Below are 21,176 nucleotides of genomic sequence, written 5' to 3' on the forward strand. Positions count from 1 at the left end.
TAGAGGAATGGTTCAACAAAAATGTTCATTAATTATAACATCTTCTAACATTATTCTTTCCTAAATTTAATTGCAATTGAGAACCTGACAAAAGTAGAAAAACAGAGTGAAACAAATCGACATGTCTAGCTTTAATCTGAAACATTACTGTTCTTCTTCATAAACGATACTTAGCAACAGAGGCTCCTATATTAGGCTGAATAGTTCCACTGAAATTGTAATATTTATAAAATAGCAACTGCAATTATTTCAACAAAATAACATTTTATTTACTTTGATCAATGAATAGCAAGAGACATATCCCTTTTTTCTTCTTGGTCTAGTGTCGTAGCAAAGATAGTAAGTCTCTCTTTTTTAGAAGGAAGCTCGAATTATGCCAATCAATATGTGCTCTCTCAACCACGGAATGGGGATCCGTATCCATGAATGATTTAAGCAAAGATCTATCTTAGGACAGTTCTTTGGCCCAGCCTGGTAAAAAGACAGTCCCTCTATCTATCTTGGAGGTGCAAAAAAAGGGAGCACTGAATTTGTTCAATCAAGAGTAATCTCTGTCAGGCTTAGCCAATGGCTTTAGCAAGGTTTAAACTCTTATTTGCTTCTTGCTTAAGACTCTTGAAGTATGAATGATTCACCCTCCTTCCACCAGAAATTAAGTCAAAGGTTTCACAAGTGATATAACACGGTAGCACAGGATTCCCCTCTAATTATTTCTACGACAGGAGGTTCTTCCTCGGAGCAAATTTAGCTAGGAGTTGAGTAAAGACTTGTCGCCCTATACCATACTATCCCAGTATAACAACGGAATGTTTCTTTGACATAATCAATAACACATAAATAATAATAAGTAATAACTTATCACAAAATAAAGGAAGAAAAAAGATCCACAGTAGATTGACTTGATTAAATTGATTGTCCGAATTCCATTTTTCCTCAAGAATTTAATGTCATTAATTGCGTGGCTTAATATTAATAAAATTCATATAAAAGATACTTTGTCAAAAAATTTACACTTGTTTCACTATTATTATTTTTCCAGAATAAATATAAATTTTGGTCTTAAGTGTAATTTTTATAACCATGAAATTTATTATGGTAATTTTTTATTAAGTTATAAAGCTTTAAAAAAAAAGAAAGTTGTCTGGCTTTTATTTGTTTAATTCTAAGATATTTTTATGCTATCTCTACACATATATACATTTCTTTCTTTAAAATTATTGTAACGTTATTCATCCAACAATAAAAGAATCAAATAGCTGAAGATTATATTTAAGTCGAAATTCAACTTTAAAAATTATTAGTCAATTTAAAATAGTGTATTTTATTTCAACAGATATCTTTATAAATTAATTGTGTAAATGTTAGATATGCTCAATTTCGGAGTCCTTTGTATAAAAGTACTTATGATATAAATTTAAATTTTTCAAAAAAAAAAGAAAAAAAAATTATGAAGTGAAGTACCAAAATAAAAAGTGAGAAATTATAAGTGGCTAAATGAGTGCGTCAGCACTTCAGTGAACCCACCTTTACCATGGAATGAAATTGAAAATTATATAGATGGTAACCCACATAGCTAAACATTATTTTAAAATTATATGGAAGTATAATCTTTGACTAGTAAAATAAAATATATCCAATTTGAATTTACACTATTTAACAATTTATAGTTTAAGAATCTATTCTGTGCAAGAATATTAAAAAGTGTTTGTTAAATCCAATTTCCACATAGAAAGGGGCCTTTTAAAAGCAGGTATATGCCCTATTTCTAGACCACCAAGTATGTACATTAAAAGAATTAATTGGTTGTCTCCCTTTTGTTCGTCAGATATATTTCTAAAAATATTAGATGCACGAACATGTGTCGAAAGCTCAAATGAATTGTTATTTATATGATTATTCCAAGGAGATGGTAGTGAAGATTCCACTTTTACGTTAAATTTAGAATATGGTTCTAGAGGATCAATCACTTTTTCACCATCCGAAACAAGATAATTTGGATTAGCAAATGATCCACAAACTGGACTGTTTATTCCTAAAAGACTATAACTTTTTTCTTCTAGATCCATTAATTTAATAGGTAATTCAGTTAGTTTATTCTGAAAAAATAAAAATAAATACAAAATTAGATTAAAAGTGGGATACCAACCTATTTATTTTTAAGAACATTTTATAGTCTTCCAAAATTTAATTTATCATAGTATTTTAGCACTTGCAGACAAGAAATATATTTTAAATAACAAAACTTCTTCATTTAAGGAGGATAGTTGTTAAAGTTTGAAGATTATAAATAAATTATCTATACACCTATTACGTCTACATGCATTTAAGATGTGATAAGCCATCTGCACTGTATTAAATTACCTGAACAGATCCAGATTTTTGCATACTTCCAATACTTGAAACAGTAGAACATCTTGAAGAGCTGTAATCATAACTTTGAAATGTGAAAATTGAGTCACTTCTTCTTGTAGAAAATTTGTCCAAAAGTGGTTGTTGTAATTCAAATTTTATTTCATTGTCATTAAGGGGTAATGAATAACCTTTAACTTTTCCAGAAACATTCTTTATATTTAAACAAGGACTTAAGCATGGAGAAGGATTTAATGATTCAGAAGATTCATTTTGAAATATACTGTAAGAACAATAGCGAGAAAGTCTAGATAAATTTACTTGCGAAACTTTTTTTATGTCCTTTAATACATTGTTTGTATCATCTTCTGTAATTTTATCTAATTTTTGAAAGTTTGATTGCTGTTTAAATTTCAAATCTTTCCACATTTCACTCATGAATTCTTTACGAGATTGCTTTAGTTCATTAATGTTTTCCTCTTCCATAACTGATTCAACAGGTTTGAAATTGTATTGTCTGACGTACTCAGATTTAGAAGTAAAATCATTTCTATCACTTGTGAAATATCCGTCAAATATATTTTGCTCTGTAAGACCTAAATAATGAATTGTACCACGAGAAGACTGAAAATGGGAGAAAATAAAAGCCGTACTCTGTGCACGAGGTTTGGGTACTTGATTTGTGTCACAAAAAGTTAGCTTTTCCCAAAACTCTGTAGCAAAGTGAAAACGCCATAACTCATTCAATATCTGGCCTTCTTTCTCACCACCAAAAATCAGCATTACGCTTAAGAATTTTACTGCAGTATGTGAATGACGACACCCAGGGCCTGGTTTAGATTTAATAACCTTCCATCTTTTAGCTACGAAGTCCCAGCGCCAAAAATCAGAGTTTTCATCTAAATCAGTCATTCCACCAAACACCCACATTGAATAGTCATGAAAAATTGCAGAATGGCAGTGTCTTGGAGAGGGAATATCAGTGTATTCCCCTTGTGCAACTAAACACCAATCTTCTGATGCTGCAATAGACAACGTATATTTCATCATTAAAAAATTACCAATAAACGATTTACCAAAATTATAAGCCCATAAATCTGAAATCGATCCTTTAAAATCTTGGTATCCTCCATAAATATACATACACTCCTGGTAAATAGTAGCTGTATGACCTCGGCGACCAGTAGGTGCTTTATGTCCTTTAGATGATTTATGTTTTTTCCACTTATTATAAGTTATTTCATACATCCAAAGAGGTGTCTCACTTCCATTAGAAAATCCAACTTCTCCTCCAAAAATGTACAGAATGTTGTTATAAGCTATCATAGTATGCTCTTGTAAACAACCAGGGGATTCTCCATCCCCCTCTAGTAATGTCCAATAATTATTTGCTAAAATGTCATCTTCACAAAATTATTATAACTGAATTACGTTACTAACTTACCAATATGATAACGCCATAGGTCTCTCAGCGGTATATTTCCATTTCTACCTCCAAATAGATATAAATGAGGCCCATGCAAAGTTGATGCATGCTTTTTACGAGCACAAGGTACAGGGTGACTGCCAGATACTGGGATTGGAGACCACATGATGAACATACACCTACGGTATACACACTTTAAAGATGTTATTTCGTCATCTTAATAACACTGTACAACAAAATTTGAACTTTTTTTGTGTGTTCGACTTTTCTGGTTATTTTATTCTTGCTTTTATATTGAATAAGACAAAAAAGGACATTTTAAGAATAAATACATAAACCCTTAAAAATAAATTATAAACAACGGTCAAAAATTCTCGCAATTAGAATACCTTCAAAGGCTCGTTATTTTCAAAGTAATTTAAGATTAGATTTTGAAAAAAAAAAAATATATTGCTGAAAATATACCAAAAAAAAAAAAAAAAATCTGAGGAAAAAAGTAATTGAGGTACGTTTTAATGATGAAATAATCCTAACTTTTGAAATGATTCATTATAACTAATTTTAGTTGGTTAATTACATATATTTATAAACAATATTAAATTATTGTTTCATTATTATCCTTAATCTTTTCAACTTCTTGGTTTATAAAACCTCAACATTTTTTTTCAAAAATATTTTTCGATAACTAAATCTTTAATGCCTCACTAGTAACCTCAAATAATAATTAGGGGTAATACTGTATTATATTTAAATATGTTCTTAAATACTTTTGCACCTTAATACAATTATTGAACAAAAGTACAATATCAATAAAAAAGATTCTTTTATAAAGTATATTTACCCAAAAAGTCATGAATAAAAATAGTTCATAAAGGAGGCCAAATAAAAGGAATCTTAGGTGTTTTTTAATTTAAAATAATGTCCTTCCAATCTTAATATATTATTTCTAAATATTGTAAAAGTGATTGATTAACAATACTATTATTTAATTACAATTATTATACCTTATCAAAAATTATTGTAAGTTCTTACCCAAATCTGCTATCAAATACAGTGAATCATTAAAATAATTTAAAAAGGACTTATTTCTAGTGTCTTTATATACATCTGAAAGGAGAGAAAGTATGGAGGAAGGAAAATTGAATTTAAAAGAAAAAGGGAGGATATTTTTTTTCTTTTCTTTCCTAGGGACAACAAGAAAAATATATCAAAACAAGATCAAATGTATTAAAAAAAGATAGCATGGTCATCCACGGTGTTTGGAATGTTTGGAAGGAGGGGGGAGGGGGCTACAACGTTTCAGCTTCTGGAAAGGATGATTGAATACTATATATATTAAATATTAGAGAAGAAATAACATTTTGTTTCTGAAATGATATGTTTTAAGATAATATTCTAATAAATAAAGACAATTTCATAAATCTATAAAAACAATTATGTGAAATACTTTTCATACTTATTCGTCAATTATAATAAAAATTATATATATTTCTTAGCGTACAATAATCTGATAGGAATAATTATTGAGTGTTAAATGTAAATGATACAACAAATATTGTTAACAAGTTTGCATTGCATACAGTGAACAATTTGATGCTTTTAGTATCAAATATTAGAAATTCTTATCCGCGGTAAATAAAAAAATTACTATTAGATTTAATGATGTATATATATATATATATCCTTTTTGATACTTACATAGTATGCAACGTGACCATCCAATGAATACTTGCCATAAAGGAAGAGAAAGCACACGAGAGAAGATATAGTTATAGTTGACAATATTGTAGAGAAAAACGAGTGCGAGGAGACAGGGGGAGAAAGACATACGATATCATTGTATAAAATACTGATGTGATTCTCACTGATAATCACATCAGTATTTATCAGTTGCCTGCTTTATTATGATTTTTGAGGGTATAACGGGAGTATTTATTAGCAAAATGTTTAATAAAGATATACTACGTATAATTGACTTAGACGGTTTTTATCCGTTACAGTAGATTTGAAAACGTAACACTCCATGAAATTGTAATTAATTGTGAACCATATTCTCAGAAAAATAACTAATAAAACGACAAAATAAGAGTATTTCAAAATATATTTGAAGTTCCAGGTTTAAAAAAGAAGGCTTTAATTAAATATAATCTACATACTAAAAAATAAACCATCATACATTTAAGTTAAATATACAAAATTAAACAATTAGAATCATATACCTAATAATAACAGTAAATTATAAATACAGAATATTGAAATAATAGATTGATCCAAATAATATTTTCTTGTTCTAACATCAGAATTCAGTTCAACATGTCATAACTTTAGGTTGCAAAACACAAGCCAGACGTGGAGTTTAATCAAAAAGATGATCGCCCTTTTTTCTTCATGTGCAAGTTGCATATACAATTGTGCATAGGATAGATATATTTCTACCGAGGAGATCTTAATAATAAATTAAATGTCAAAATCATAAAATAATGTTAGATTGAAATTCATATCTTCTTCCAATCTTAGTAATAACAGCTTTTAGAAATCCACTTTCATTTATTTCATGTTTATCTAAAAAAAAGAAAAGTGAATCCATGCAGTCAAATTTTAAACCTTAATTACTTATCTTAGATATAAAAATAAGACTCCTTTATAACTGATAAGACAATTCAGGCAACCATTCTTGACTTAATGTAGTTTTCTAATATGACATCGTAAAGATTTAGAGCAAAAGCTAATTATGTAGTAATGTCCGGCGATATTACTCCTTATTAAGAGCATAAAAAAAGATTTTTTCCCTGTTTTTTATGCTTATATAACAACATATATACACAATTGCTAATTATAATGCTACACCCAATGCAACTACCCCCGTTGTTGTGACTATTTAAACAGTTGTTTTTGCCTTTTATGAGTTTTCTGAACACCATTTCTGGGAACCTATCAACCATAGCAAAGCCTTTAGTGATAAAAAAAGTAATATTTATAGACTATGTAATATTGGAAACCCTAATGATCATATTCAAGTCTTTAAGTGAAGAAAGTAGTTTGAGACAAACTAGTTGTGAGCCATCCAAAGCTACTACCCCCGTTGTTGTGACCATTTAAGCAGTTGTTTTTGCCATTTAATGAGTTGTGGTTCCTCGGGAAGGGATAGGTTTACCCGTGTATTTCTCCATAAATTTTTTGAACGTAGAATGATCAGCAATGGATAAGGTTATATTACATGCAATAAACATCTTTGTGAGATCAAAGTTAAAGTCTGACTTGATGTATTCATCGTTAACTTGATTTTATAGATGAATATCCATACTCTTGATATGAGATGAGGATAATGAGTGGCGCTTAATTCTAGACAGGGTACTAAAGGCACATTTATATCAATAAATCCGACAAGCAATCTGTTTCTCATTGGGTAAGCATTTTTCAAATTCCTGGGCCTCCATTTTCAGAAATCCAGACAGAAGGCGACGTTATTTTAGGCATTTTATTAAGTTTTCTATCGACTATCAGCATATAATATTATATTAATATTGAATAATAAAGGCGGGAATGATAACGTTCTTGATTGATAGAAGAAGATGTATATTATTTAATCAATGATGCCATAAGTATTTCTTCTCTTCTCCTCGCACGCTTTTCTATTCTTACCAAAATTATTACCCTTAGATATAGAATGTGTAGGGTTGTGGGAATCGTGTTTTGCACAGGCGCGCCCACAAATAGAACTTCAACTATCTGGTTCCTCTGTTTTCTTTCGGACATAAAAAAACCTTTATTCATAAGTCATACTTGATGGTCGATGGGTAATTTCGAGCATACTTATAAGACATCTCAATTATGATTTTTTTAACATTAGAACTTATCTGAAAATTTACTACATTTAGAATCTTTCCTTCACTAAAATATAGCTTTACTTTGTACTATTGAATCAAAATAATATTTTCCAGAAAATGTCTTAATGTTAGTTATAATTTATTGTATGATACAAATAGTATTAAATATTAATTGTCATAACATAAAACTTTGGTATGTAAGTATAGAGAAGCACAATTAAGATTATTTGATGATGCAAATAAAATATGTGAAGTATATATTAATGGAGAATAGTAGAAACGGCGAAGAATAATCAAAATTATCTAAATGAATTAATATCAAAGGTTGTTAATGCAAAAACAAAGTCATGGGGATTCAATATATATCGAAGAAGTCAAAGCTGTAGGAGGTTGTGGAACAAGAGCTAAGAAAGATTGTGTAGACAGTGTGGTTTCCAATTTCCTCATAAGAATGGGAAAGTTTGTTTGCAAAAAGCATCGAATGCACAAGATGTGATAAGAGAGACCACTATGCAAGAATATTCTGGTGTCTAAAAGAAAACTCTACTTGGATCATCACATCTATTCAAAAATTTGAACTGAATAAATCAGCGACCTGAACGCATTGAATGTCCATAGAAATTACTTCAAAAATATAATAGCTACATATGATAGTGGTGTAATTGTATCTGTCACTGGATCAAGGGTTCTAAGTAAATATCGATTCCCTACCAATTAAAAGAGTATCGTTTAGAATATATCTTTAACTTGAATTATTTATTTATAAACAAATGAAGGAAGAGAGATTGTTGTATATTATTAATATATCACTTCCTATAAATAACTTTATATATGTATATTATATTCAGTAAATGTATGCAAGACAAAATATATTGTTAGTTAGAGAACATCAAACCCATCATTACAGGAAGTGTACTCGTAACTTCTTTGTGACCATTGACCATAAAGGATGAATAGATAACTTTGGCACAAAATCTAAAGAATAGAAATGAGGCAATTAAGTAACAAATTATATAAAAAATATTTGTATTATTTACGTGTTGACAATTAAATGATGACGAAACATTAATTCCAATTGGTGATCAACAATTCCCTCAATTTCATAGTACTTAGTTTGGACTTCCTTTTCGTATTGATGATATTCATCATACTGAAGACTCTCTCAGCATCACAATTGACAATATTTTTGTATACAATGTTGTCATTTGTTGAGAGTTCATTTAGTTTTCGGTAGCCAGGATTTTTTTTAACTACTTCTTTTAACTTGGTCTTGAATGGCTCTTCCTTCAAATCTTGAGTCAGATTTTCTACTATGGTAAGGCTGATAAGAAGAGGCAATCTTTCCTCAATCGCAGTTATTGCCAAAGGTATTTGACGAAAATTTTCCAATATCAATACAACTTCTTCTCTTAAGAAATCATTATTAATTACTTCTTGTGCTCTTCTGGTTGCTGCCAAATCATCATCAAGGCTGTTTAAATATTCTCGGAAGACATCGAAGTGATGGTAGTAGTACTCCACTGCTTTTAACCAAGTTTCCTATCTTGTTATACTTGGTGATGGAGGGAGGGGAACTTAGAATGAAGCAGTAAATAATCTCTTTGGGATGATCCAGAACATTTAAAGGGATGTTACACTACAAAAATAACTTTGCTACGTACAAATTGAATAATGAACCGTTTAATTCTCCTTTGTCTCGTTGTATCTTGTGTTTTTTGAAGATTTTTAAGTTGTTAATGTGACAAAAGATTATGGAGATGCAGATTAATTGCCATAAAGAACGAGATGGGCACGAGAAACCGCAAAAACGGGTAGATATACTTCCTTTTCCAACTCATAATTCCACACATCAGTACCTCCGTTGTTAGAAACCCATGAGAAAAGGCACGTTTTCTTCGGCATAATGATCATGCACGTGAATGAGCAGTAAGGGGAAGTTGCTTTGCTGATGATTAGTACAATACTGAGGAAAATTTGTTTAGAAGATGCAAGCGTACCAACGTGTTTTTATTCCTTTTTTTATGTAATTTCTTTCAAGCAATCAAATTCGTTTTTTTTTTCAAGGATTCCAACAATTCTAAGTATAGGGTATTCTTGTGTTTTTACTTCATTGATAGATATATTACAGTATATTATAGTAAATAAGAGTAGATTGTATTAAACTTATTCAATATTAATAATAATATTGTACAATATAATTAGACAATCAAATTTTTTTTTATAAAGATTGAAGAACTTTATATATATTATTCATCATATATAATGATGTATTGTAGAGTACTTTTCTATCCAAGCGAATTGCAATCATAGAAAAGGCTACTACAAAGTTACTTATATTTTATAAAAGGATATCTAGTAACAAAGGTCTAAGAAGTATTTTATCTTTGGATATAAATTACGTTGGAGACTACTAACAATAGGATGTGTATTAAGTGCTTAAGAGCCTACCTTAGATTTAGATGTTTACATAGTTCATTGGGAATAGAGCAAGGAGTTTCCTGTAGTTGTGCATTGCACGGTATATTATAATACTTTCGAGATAGGCGCACATGATAATATGGGCTGGATTCTAGATATGATTCATCTACATGATGATACAAAACCTCTCACTCAGCGATAAACCGACCCCTTTAAAGTAGTTATCATACATAAACATACAATCATTAATAATATACAATTATAGACATTCATTCCCGTACTTAAATTAAATAGATGGTATAAAAATATGATCCTGATTGCAACGATCCTGAATGAGGAAAATACGACCTCGTATTTTCTTCCTTTCTACACAGTCGATCAGAATTGAGCCTCACTCCTCTACACCCTACTGGCTTGTATCTTACCAATATACAAATGAATCCTGCAATTATAATAATTAGTAAAGTCTCGATACCAACTATACCGTAAATTATGAAGCATTTTTTTTTTTCATCGGAGCAGATCTTTTCATTATTCAACTTATTCATTTGAGACTGACTTATACAGTTCCACTAATGATTCTAATTTTTTCTTGATGCTTGATTGTCCATATTTACAGATCCAACTCATGTACATCCAAATTTACAATAATATTTTTCACTTCTTCCAAAATCATTACTTGCATAGCTCTCACCTTGATCTTGCTCCAGTCAAATACTTCTCCATTCTAACATTGTACTTATTAATTAATGTTAGAATCCATTAACCATTTCCAAGTACTTCTTCATGCTTTGTTGTATAATTGAAGCACTTGCACACGACACTTTGATCCATTGTGCGTTCTATACATCAACAAAACTTTTCCATCATTGATTTAAGACACAAATATGTCGTCCAAATTATGTAATATTATGTAACATAGTCCCTTGGCTAATTTAAATTTTTCATGAATCAATACTGGCAAACATCTTTTTGTCCCATTTTAAACAACCTTAGATGTGGAAACAGACGAATATCTGCAGGATGATTACAATCCACCAATTCCTCTGTCTCGATTTCTTTGTATTTAACTTTAATATCACCTATCGCCAAATATTAACCAATTTGTGATCAATATGACATTGGAACACCTTATTCTACTGTCGCGGGCGTTCTGTATACTTATATAACTGATAATATTTATTAAACAAAGGTACACCGCGTCTAATTCATTTGCTGTCCTCTTAAGTTGAACAGGTAAAGAGTAAAAGTTTCAAGCCCTCTAACTTTAAGCTGGGCTGATTGATCCATCATGATTTGTCGTTTTCCCCCTATCCAATATCTTCTTCACATTCTGAATTGAGAACAAATCTGGCGTTACTTTTCCAATCTTTCTATTCTGAACACCTCTTACCCATTGTTCCACCTGTTTAGAAATATTTGTTAACACTATTATAACTGTTTCAATCCTTTCAACTTCCAATAGTTGATTGTGAACACCATTGTAACATTCTTTATGATTTCATACTTTATAGTCAATTTATTACCTGCATGTCAGATATATTTAAGTTCTTCTTCTTTCTGCATTAAGGTATTTAGTAATTCTGACCATGAATATTCATCACAAGAGAACTTAGTAAACAATTCTTTAACATCCATCTTGTTGTTCTTGCCATATCCACATAACACCATTAGTTCGTTTAACTCTATATAGATATATTTGATTTTTTTATCGTAGAGCGTTACTCTAAGATTTTGGGACAAATCTTCACCCACACAACAACAACATATTGAAACAGCTCCAACAATTTCATGAATTGTCACCTAAAGAGCTAAAAAAAACCTTAGCTAAACATGTTTCTTCAAAAATAATCAAAGAGTTCTTTCTTTCCAATATAATCTCTTCTAAATTGAGTTGAAAAACTATTATCTTCCCGTTAGTTTAGAGTAAAAAGTTTATTACTTTTCCAACGATAGAGAGCTGTATTAAAGGGGTTTTTCTTTTTTTAAATATTTATTGTCTTTGTAACTTTGTTTGCTTTAAGCTTGACATTTTATGTCCTTAATTTCTTAAAATCTTAAAAGGTCTATTATAATAAATAACTACTTACAATTATTGTCAGTTTGTGGTACCCACAAAAGACAATATTTTCAACACTAATATTTTGTTTACTAGCCTTTTTATTACAAGCCTCTTCATTTCTTGAGATGACTTTCTTACTGTTTATCTAACGATTCATTAATCATATTAACCAATTCAAGAATTGATATGGATGCATTCAGGAATTTTGTAATATAATTTTTATTATGGCAGATACTACTGAATATGTTCCAGTTAATTAGAAATAAGAGAATAACCTAATGTTGGTATTACTAGTAACCTTACTTGAGCTCAGGCTCCACCCAGGCATTTACGCCACTTATTTATAAAGGATATTTTCTTAGACCATTACTTTTCATATCGCGAGACTTATATTCCCTATTTAATCTTTCCACTAGGTCAGTAAAAGATTGGTACACTGAAGTTTCTATTTTACTACTCCCAATTCATCACACATCGGTCACTTTAGTTCAATTATAAACTGTGCTCTTCTGTTTGTTATTAACCTTCATGCCCATTTATACCATGGTAAGAATTCACTCCATACAATTTTAGAAATGTTTTCAACCAATTATGCTCTCAAAAAAAGGAACACTTTAGGACATTTTTTTTTAGATGGCATCAATGATCATTAGTAAATACCTAGAATCACTGTCCTAGCCGTTGTAGATCGGGACCACCATATTCATGTAGAATACTATAATTCTTCATGAATTGTCGTATGTGCTTATGCGATTCTATCTTATCCACGTTGCTTTATTTCTTTGCACAAACACAGACTTCAAACTATTATTTTCATCCCCATTATTTCTATTATTATTTGCCAATAGAAATACTGTTTGGATAACAATTTAACTTTGTCATCCTAGGATTTACTGACAAGGTAACATGTACGTTTAGAACAACCGTGCGTATGAACACATATTCTTATAATAAAATTTGCTTTATCTCATATGTATATTTCACCAACAATTATACATAATTGATCAATATTGATACTAAGATAATTTTTATAATCTTAAGACAATTTACCGTGTATGAATTACTTTAATATTTTTGTTTTATTATTATTATTATTAACGAACACCTGATATGATTAATGTATTCATCCTCAATCTATTTTTTTTAAAATTATAGTTTTATAAATTTATCTGTTGAATCTTATAACTTTCCCCTTAATATTTACTTCAGTCATTTATTTCTTTATTACTTTCATTCTTTCTTTTAATGAAATATTTTTATTTCAACGCTTAGTCATAATAGCAGGACTTTAATAGATTAGACAAAGGCTTCCATAAATTTGAAATAAATTTGATTGGGCTCTTTCAAATATTCCATTACATTACTTGATGATGGTCGTTTCTAGTCAAAAATCAACATTCTGATTCTTTCTCTCTTGCTTATACTTCATTTTAAATGTTTATTCCATAAGCTATTCTGTCATTTGTGTAACATACAAGAAGAGCCACTGTTTTCAAAAACTATTTTTATGGATATAATAAATTCTGATTTTCAAACTTCAAAATATTCAACTCTACTTATAACTTTTTTGTGTCGCAGAGTAATTTGTAACTGATGAAGGGACTTTTACTCTACGCAATCGGAAGTTATTTACTATAATCGTTTACTTACATTAGCACGGTTCCAATGGTAAACTTTGAAGCTTCTGTTTCTTATAATAAATTATTTCATAAAGTTCAAAGTGTCTAATAAAGATTACACATTTGACTTTTCCTATAATTATTTAAACACATTGTCATATAACATCTTCGCGGATAAGTTTGCAATTGGTTAAGATAATCTTGCATAATATGCCATACATTTACTGTAATAAAAGGTCTTGCCCAAGAAGGTTTGGATACCTCTATTGTAACAAGAACGGGTTTAATTGTTGAACAGCCTCTAATAATCTATAAGCTGAAGCAACATGTCCTCCCCCTATCTAGTGTCCTAACCAATTTGCCAAAAGGCGTGATTGAATCTGTTTTTTTTTTTGCCTTTTCTCTAAGATTATTCTTCTCAGCCCTTTCAGCATAAATGTTGCAAATTTACATCGTATTTGCATTATTGTAAATTGTAAGATGATTTTCATTAAACAATAAGCACCTGTTTACTATTGACCATATATTTTACAAATTAAGAGTGCATAATTACCCCACTCATTTAGGGTGCAAAGGTATCTGAAGGAATTTATAAATTCCAAATGGGAAACAATTGTTAACTTATCTTGATCTTCTTCTTTAACAGGAACAGCAAAATATGCTCCAGCTATCTACTTAAACGAAGTATTTTGTATTCCCAATTTGTGGATCTGTTAACAATTCCATTAAATGTGCTATAGGATATGCATCAGATTTGGTAATACCAATTAACTCTCAATAATCCGGAGCAAATCTTCAGGTTCCATCTTTCTTTTTGACTTGAAGCAATGCCGATCCCCATTCACTTATCCTCGGTTCCACAATTCCTTCCTCAATCCACTGTTGATAGTTAATTGTTGAAATTTCCTTTCACAGCAGGATTCATAGATTTAACCTTCACCTTTCCCAGATTATAATAAGTAGTATCGCCGTAAATTCGATTCCAGTACGGTCTACATTGGAAGAATCTTTTAATAAAATAACAATATTCAATAATATTCTTTCACTAGTTTGCATTCAATACCACTCAAATAATCATTCTTTTCGAGCTTTACCCTCACGTATATATATTTTTTCACTTTCTATCTTAATTTTCTCCGTCTCAATAGCTACTCTATCAAGGATTACCTATATACAGAAATGATCTGTCTCTAGCTAGCTCATAATTATGATTAAGGTATAAATTTTTGAGTTCTCCAGATGGAGAAAAACGAATTTCTTCCCCATCAGATCCAACCTCAGCAATGATGTCATCACCTAATTTCAATGATATGGACAGTTGTTTAATTGATCTTCAGTGATTTATTGGATAATACCCCTAGCCAATGAACTACTAGGGGCTTAATCCCCCATGCTTTATATATATTTTAGACCATGTTATTAACCAGTTGAATAAGAATTTCCATAACATTAAATTTATTATCTCCTAACGAACTCACTACAATGTCCGGCTTTTCCAGGTTATTCAAGTACTTTACCTCCTCCATAATTCTACATCAATAAGATAGAGCGCCCGATTCTAAGGATCTGCAATTCCTTCGAACTTCATCCCACCTAATTTGATCGATATCCAAATTGTTTTTTTTTACCCAGCAGATATAAACATACGAATTTTAAATCAGTAATTTCGCTCACTATAACGTTTTTCCCCCCACAAGTGTAATTAGATACATAAAATATTCTTTGGTAACTTCGCTGTCCACGATGGCACTTTTGGAAACGTTACTTGAGAGAGTTCGTTCCCCTAGGAATTTTCCAGTTCCGTTTTTTTGCTATGAGGCAATCTTGTCTATATGCTATATTTCCCAAGAATTTTAACACATAGGCCTATGTTATACCAAAAATGTCATAGTTCATCACTTCGGTTCTTTTTTCTTCTAGAGTTCTTCAAAAATACGAAGTAATCTTTTAACTTATGTCAGCTTTGTGGATGTATCACACTGTGTTCTTCCTTTATAGACGGAACCACAGTATCCACTTCTTTATCTTCATCATCCTTACAGTACAATCCAGCAACTGATTGATGTTTTAGACAGTATAACAATAATATTCCCATCGTCTTGTCCTTTTTACTGTTTTTGTTTTTTTACAGAACTTCTAATCTAGTTATTAAGTGGGCTAGATTAGATCCTTCACTTCCTCCCCAGGAAACTCATACTACTATGGCCTCATATCTATTGACAAGTCGTTATTTAACACTATCTGTCGTTATAAGGGCGTACGGGGCCACTCATTACTCCAGCTAACCTTTACATATATCCCTTTCCTTCCAACTTTCAATGTTGTCAATAGACTCAGAGTCTCAGCTCTACAGAAATGGAAATCTTTAGATTCAGCAAATAGCATAAGAGTGTTTATCTCTCTAGCAAGCTGTTCTTGATGGAGTTTTAGGTTCTCGATTGTGTTTATTCTCCTTGAAATCATTGAAACTATTAGGCCAGTAAAACTTAATTCGGCATGACAGCGCTTTACTATTCATCTTGACCTTGATGTATCTTAAAGCTTAATTTAAAATTAATATTTGAATCAAACGAATACAAATAATTGTATTGAGTTCTTATTTCTAGTTTTACCTACCCTTCCATTTACACTTAATTTTTATTTACTCCGTAAACTATTAAGCCTTATATCAAAGATTTACACTTGCCTCCTATCTTATCATATTACTTCTTAACTGATTAAACAGCGAATATACAATGGATGTTTGCCCCAGGCCAAGTGAAACTCACAAACATTTTATGTTCGATGGAATCAAAAACCTTTACATACATATGAATATTCACAATAAAATGAAAAACGTAAACACAAAAATTAAATACATTAAATAATTACATTTAATTAAGACCTCAGCAGTCGTTCTTTATTAATATTATCTCCCCTATTTACTCTAATTTGACACCTCTCTTCCTACTTTTTCTCTTCCCCACAGGATCAAACTAATCTTACTTATCCTTGAAGTTCTAATTTGGGAATAATTCGTTGAAGAAATATAACTTGCCTAAAATAGATAAACAGAGAGAACGACTACTTTGGCCACAGGTACACGAAATAATTTAAATAAAATGTATATATATGATATATTTTAACTCATCCCATTCTCTTATGTCACATGAACATTCAATTTACCCTCAAAATTCTTTTGTAACGGACATAATTTATTTTCAGGATCTCCCAATATATATTTCTTTAGGAAAGTACAGACAGATCTAATAACTATCCTCCGTATGAATACAGAGCTAAACTTAAGAGTGGACAGTGATTTTGCGAAATGATTCTACTCCAACAGAATACTAAGAAATTTGTCATCCCCTGTCGCATACCTTATTAAGATTACAATTCTGAGGTTCTCCTCTGAATACTTTTTAAACATAAGGTCATATTCCGTACTTAAAACATGAAGGTGTTATACAAACTCTACTTTTAAATTACTTTACATTTTGGCATATAACAAAATAAAAAAAACTGTGCCAATTTGTAGTGTCCTTTTCTATTCAAGCAAATTGCAATCGTGGAAAAGGGTACTACAAAGTGCTTAGGAGCCTACCTTAGATTTAGATGTTTACATAGGTCATTGGGAATAAAGCAAAGAGTTTCTTGTAGTTGTGCGATACACTGTGCATTATAATACTTCGGAGGTAATATGATGATTACCTTAACATGGATATGGACTCAAGTATTAATAGAGCTTAGGTTTAAGCGCTGCCTTACTTATTACATGTTAGATAATTCCAGATCATATTCATCATGTGATACGCGATACCCGCACATGGTAATATGGCCTCGATTATAGATATGATTCATCTACATTATGATACAAAAACCTCTCACTCAGCGATAAACCGGCTCCTTTACAGTTGTTATCATACATATATATACAACCATTAATAATATACAATTATAGACATCCATTCCCGTATTACTGAAATAAAATAGATAAAATATATATACAAATAAAAAATAATACAAGAAAGATATAAACAACAATATAATATCAATGGTCCTGGTTGAGACGATCCTGAATGACACTACACTATTCAATTTTAAATCATTTATTATATTGTCACCAACAAAAGTAAGGACTATACAGAATTTTTTTAGAGATTGATGCCTTCTAACAACTAAGGCATTCTGGAATGAAACAAAGACACTTATTAATAAATTTTTGACCAATAAGAGTATTTCACCAAATCTTACGTTTATACTACATATATAGATATTTAGAAGTATATAATAGTAATAAGTGTAAATCGTATAAAATTAATCAGTTACTAAATATATTATAAGGCTAAACAATTAAGATAAAAAAAATATAAACTTAAATCAATGAAGCACATAACTAAATACATATTTGCATTAGACCATTATTTAGAGTTGATTAATAAGAAAATAATTTTAATTGTAAATGTCATATTAGTATGCTTTACATTTTTTAAGGAACATAATCTATTATTACATATCAATGAATACTGAAATAATCGTTCTTTTATATAGTTTTGTTACCTCGTAATTGATGTGGAAATCCTAAATCCTCACGATCGAGTAATATTTATATATAATAACAAGCGATTAAGTCATTCAGAAAATGACTTCGTGGTCACTGACTTTTAAAATATTTTAAACAAAATTAATATTTTCCAATATAACTCGTCTAAAGTCATAATATCAGCAATAATTTATTAACATATTTATCATGTAAGTGTTTCCATGCATTATTTATGCATATAACGGGTGGGAAAAAGTCCTGCTACCATTTGGGATCCCTATAACTATAAAAAAAATAAGTATGTTTGATTTTCATAAAAAGTTTATTTGGTCATTACATTTTTTATTTTTTGTTATCATTGAAAAATTAAATTGGCAAAATGGTGACCGCAAATTGAAAATAGACGAAAAATCTTAAATTTCACGGGAGAGCCTTAGGATTGCATTACTGTACTCAACTCGTTGATCATGATCTCTTCGTAGCACTTTATGGACTAATTGAATTTTTACGGGAACATTTTCAAATTAGATTTCAAAATTCACACTAAACTGCATGCAGACATGTGTAACTGGGAAGCATGTCTCCGAATTTATGTTTCTGGAGACTCTGCAACACTATTGCGCACCAGAGCCACAATTTCAGTGATACAAGATGTCCGTTGAAAAGAAGACCACATTAAATTCTACATGATCGTCTTCTACTTTTTCCAATGACGAAAGAGACTCATAAGTAATAATGGAATGGAAGTATATAGAATTACAGAAATAATATAGCCTTATAAATGGACTCAGTGTAATAGATATGATTTGTTTTGTTTGTGATGTACATCAATGACATTTAAGGAATCAAATCAATGAAAAAGTTTTCTAAGAATATTAGGAGACAAAATAGGGTACATTTTGGATAGAGTTTCAATGGAAGAGTTGCAGATGGAGGAATATATGTCTCTTTGTTCCACACTGTACTTTTAATTCCAGTATTACTCGTCTTGATTAAACGTATCATGAGTTTAATAACTGTTACTTCATCATACATAGGTTCAAATACGCATCCGTGTCTCTATATCTTACAACGATTATAAAGAAGATATAGAGCAGAACGGACATTTTGCGGCCTGCAGGCTATATAAAGCCCTTTGTGCATCCCCTGGGAGGAAAATCACAAACTACAAAAAAAAAACACAAAAAAAAAACAACATCTATTTGGTGTGTGCAATACAACTGTGCTGCTTTTATTTTGAAAAGTGTTATTTATTTTAAGTTTAAGATAAAGTACATTTTTTGGAGGAAATGCTACAAGGAGGGCTATTATGAGGTACATTTTCTCTTGTGCACGTTTGTATGCTACGTTGAGCACTCTCCTTCCTTCCCCCTCTGTACGTACAGTACGAAGTACATTTTTTTGGAGGGAACGCTACATTTTTATAAGGAGGTTTGTTAGGAGGTACATTTTCTCCGTGTGGAAGTATGTGCGTGCGTGATTTTAAGTGAATGTTATGAGTGGCAATCACAAATTACAAAAAAAATTTAAAAAAAGCATCTATGTCGTGCATACAGTACAACTGTGGTGCTTTTATTTTATTTGCTGCGTATGTCCGTGTGAAACCTTTGAGTGAAGGAGCACAGCGACAAGTAATGCCCGGTCATTTCCGAAATATCAGCTAACGCTAAAAAAAGAAGAGTTCATGACGATGCCGTGTTTTCAACAAGATATGGACTTCCAAGTATTTTTTTTATAGAAATTAAAGGTGAAGCTGCGTGCTTAATTTGTAGTACACAAGTTGTTGTGATGAAATAATATAACTTGAATCGCTACTTCATGTTGAAGTACCAGGATAAATACAGGAATTTCCCAGATGAAGAGCGCACAAGGGAGACTGATGCGTTAATGGTAAAACTACAAACCTATCAAGGACTTCTTAACAAACTTAACACCCCCAGAGTTGCAACCGTCAGGACAACTTTTGTCATTTTTCACAAAATCGCCAGAAAAAGTAAGTCGGTTTCTGATGGAGAGTTTATTCAGAAGTGCTTATTGGACTTTGTTGTGCTGATATGACCGCAGAATAGGGCACATTTGAGAACAACCCACTATAACAAGAACATTGCCGGAAACTTGGAGCTCCAGCTGAAGAACAAAGTTGCCGACTTTGACTGTTTTTCGCCGGCTTTGAATAAGAGCTGCGATGTACGTGACACTGCGCAGCTCCTCATCTTCTTACGTGAAATAAGTACAGCCTTTCAAATCACGGAGAAGCTAGCAGCCATGAAGTCAACTAAAAAGACAACCAGAGGTAATGACTTGCTCAGAGAAGTAAATGCGTGTTTGGATACGATAGGACTGAAATGGAACTGACTGGCAGGCGTGACAACAGATGGTTTTCCAAATCTGAGGGGGGAAATGTTGGACTTTTAAAGAGGATGCAGGATAAAGTGGTATATGTTAACCCTGTGCAGAAATTGATATTTTTGCATTGTATCATAAATCAGGAAGTGTTGTATAAGACAATTTTAAAAATTAACCATTTTATCGATGCTGTAACTAAAACAGTTAATTTTATCACAGCAAGAGCATTAAATCATAAACAATTGGTTGTGCTTTTGGAGGAAAATGAGCGTGAACATGGTGACATAAGCTACCACAGTAACGTCAAGTGGCTCAGCCTGGGCAAAGTTCTGAAAGACCAGATTCAGGATTTCTGTGGACATCCCAGAACTTTCAGATGAAGACCGGGGGGTAGACCCCGGATTCGCTGTGGATGTGACTGCACTCATGTACAGTGACTGCTTTCATGAGAAAGTTGCAGCTTCTCCCAAGCCAAAGGAAGGACAACATTCTAACCCACTTTTCAACACTAAAAGAAGCCACAAGACCATCCGATCACCTCCCCACGTACTCAAGCAAGTTAAAAACACTGCATGGAGAGTTTTTGAGGCAATTTCAAGATTTCAAA

At 31.1% G+C, this 21,176-nt stretch overlaps 1 protein-coding gene and 1 long non-coding RNA gene across 15 annotated transcripts; both read right to left on the reverse strand.

Moving 5' to 3' along the window:
• Positions 1-1,305: 1,305 nt before the first annotated feature.
• LOC121126812 (uncharacterized) lies at positions 1,306-5,526 on the reverse strand. 10 transcript variants are annotated; one of them, XM_040722161.1, is made up of 5 exons: positions 5,474-5,526; positions 3,794-3,954; positions 3,426-3,740; positions 2,362-3,371; positions 1,306-2,096 (listed from the first exon to the last, which is right to left on the reverse strand). In XM_040722161.1, exons 1-5 carry the CDS (start codon positions 5,509-5,511, stop codon positions 1,695-1,697), a joined length of 1,926 nt encoding a protein of 641 aa, XP_040578095.1. In that variant the 5' UTR covers positions 5,512-5,526; the 3' UTR covers positions 1,306-1,694. The 10 variants fall into 10 exon arrangements, with proteins under 10 accessions (XP_040578095.1, XP_040578094.1, XP_071748371.1 ...); XM_040722160.1 differs by having other exon boundaries at positions 3,426-3,752; XM_071892270.1 differs by lacking the exon at positions 5,474-5,526 and adding an exon at positions 4,808-4,979.
• Positions 5,527-8,378: 2,852 nt separating this feature from the next.
• On the reverse strand, positions 8,379-17,653 carry LOC121127207 (uncharacterized). 5 transcript variants are annotated; one of them, XR_011782860.1, is made up of 5 exons: positions 11,547-17,653; positions 11,414-11,425; positions 10,051-11,353; positions 8,640-9,679; positions 8,379-8,577 (listed from the first exon to the last, which is right to left on the reverse strand). It is a non-coding gene; the product is annotated as an uncharacterized lncRNA (long non-coding RNA). The 5 variants fall into 5 exon arrangements; XR_011782862.1 differs by having other exon boundaries at positions 10,051-10,230; positions 10,302-17,652; XR_011782861.1 differs by having other exon boundaries at positions 10,051-12,678; positions 12,743-13,295.
• Between the last annotated feature and the right edge of the window lie 3,523 nt (positions 17,654-21,176).

The sequence above is a fragment of the Lepeophtheirus salmonis genome, chromosome 12 (assembly GCF_016086655.4).
Source record: "Lepeophtheirus salmonis chromosome 12, UVic_Lsal_1.4, whole genome shotgun sequence".
Classification (NCBI taxonomy): domain Eukaryota; kingdom Metazoa; phylum Arthropoda; class Copepoda; order Siphonostomatoida; family Caligidae; genus Lepeophtheirus; species Lepeophtheirus salmonis.

Coding starts and splice junctions, on each gene's coding strand:
- LOC121126812 (XM_040722160.1), bottom strand. CDS start 5,511: ATGGCAAGTATTCATTGGATGGTCACGTTGCATACTAT. Junction 3,955..5,473: donor ATGGTCACGTTGCATACTAT/GTAAGTATCAAA, acceptor TGTATACCGTAG/GTGTATGTTCATCATGTGGT. Junction 2,097..2,361: donor AAAAATCTGGATCTGTTCAG/GTAATTTAATAC, acceptor TTATTTTTTCAG/AATAAACTAACTGAATTACC.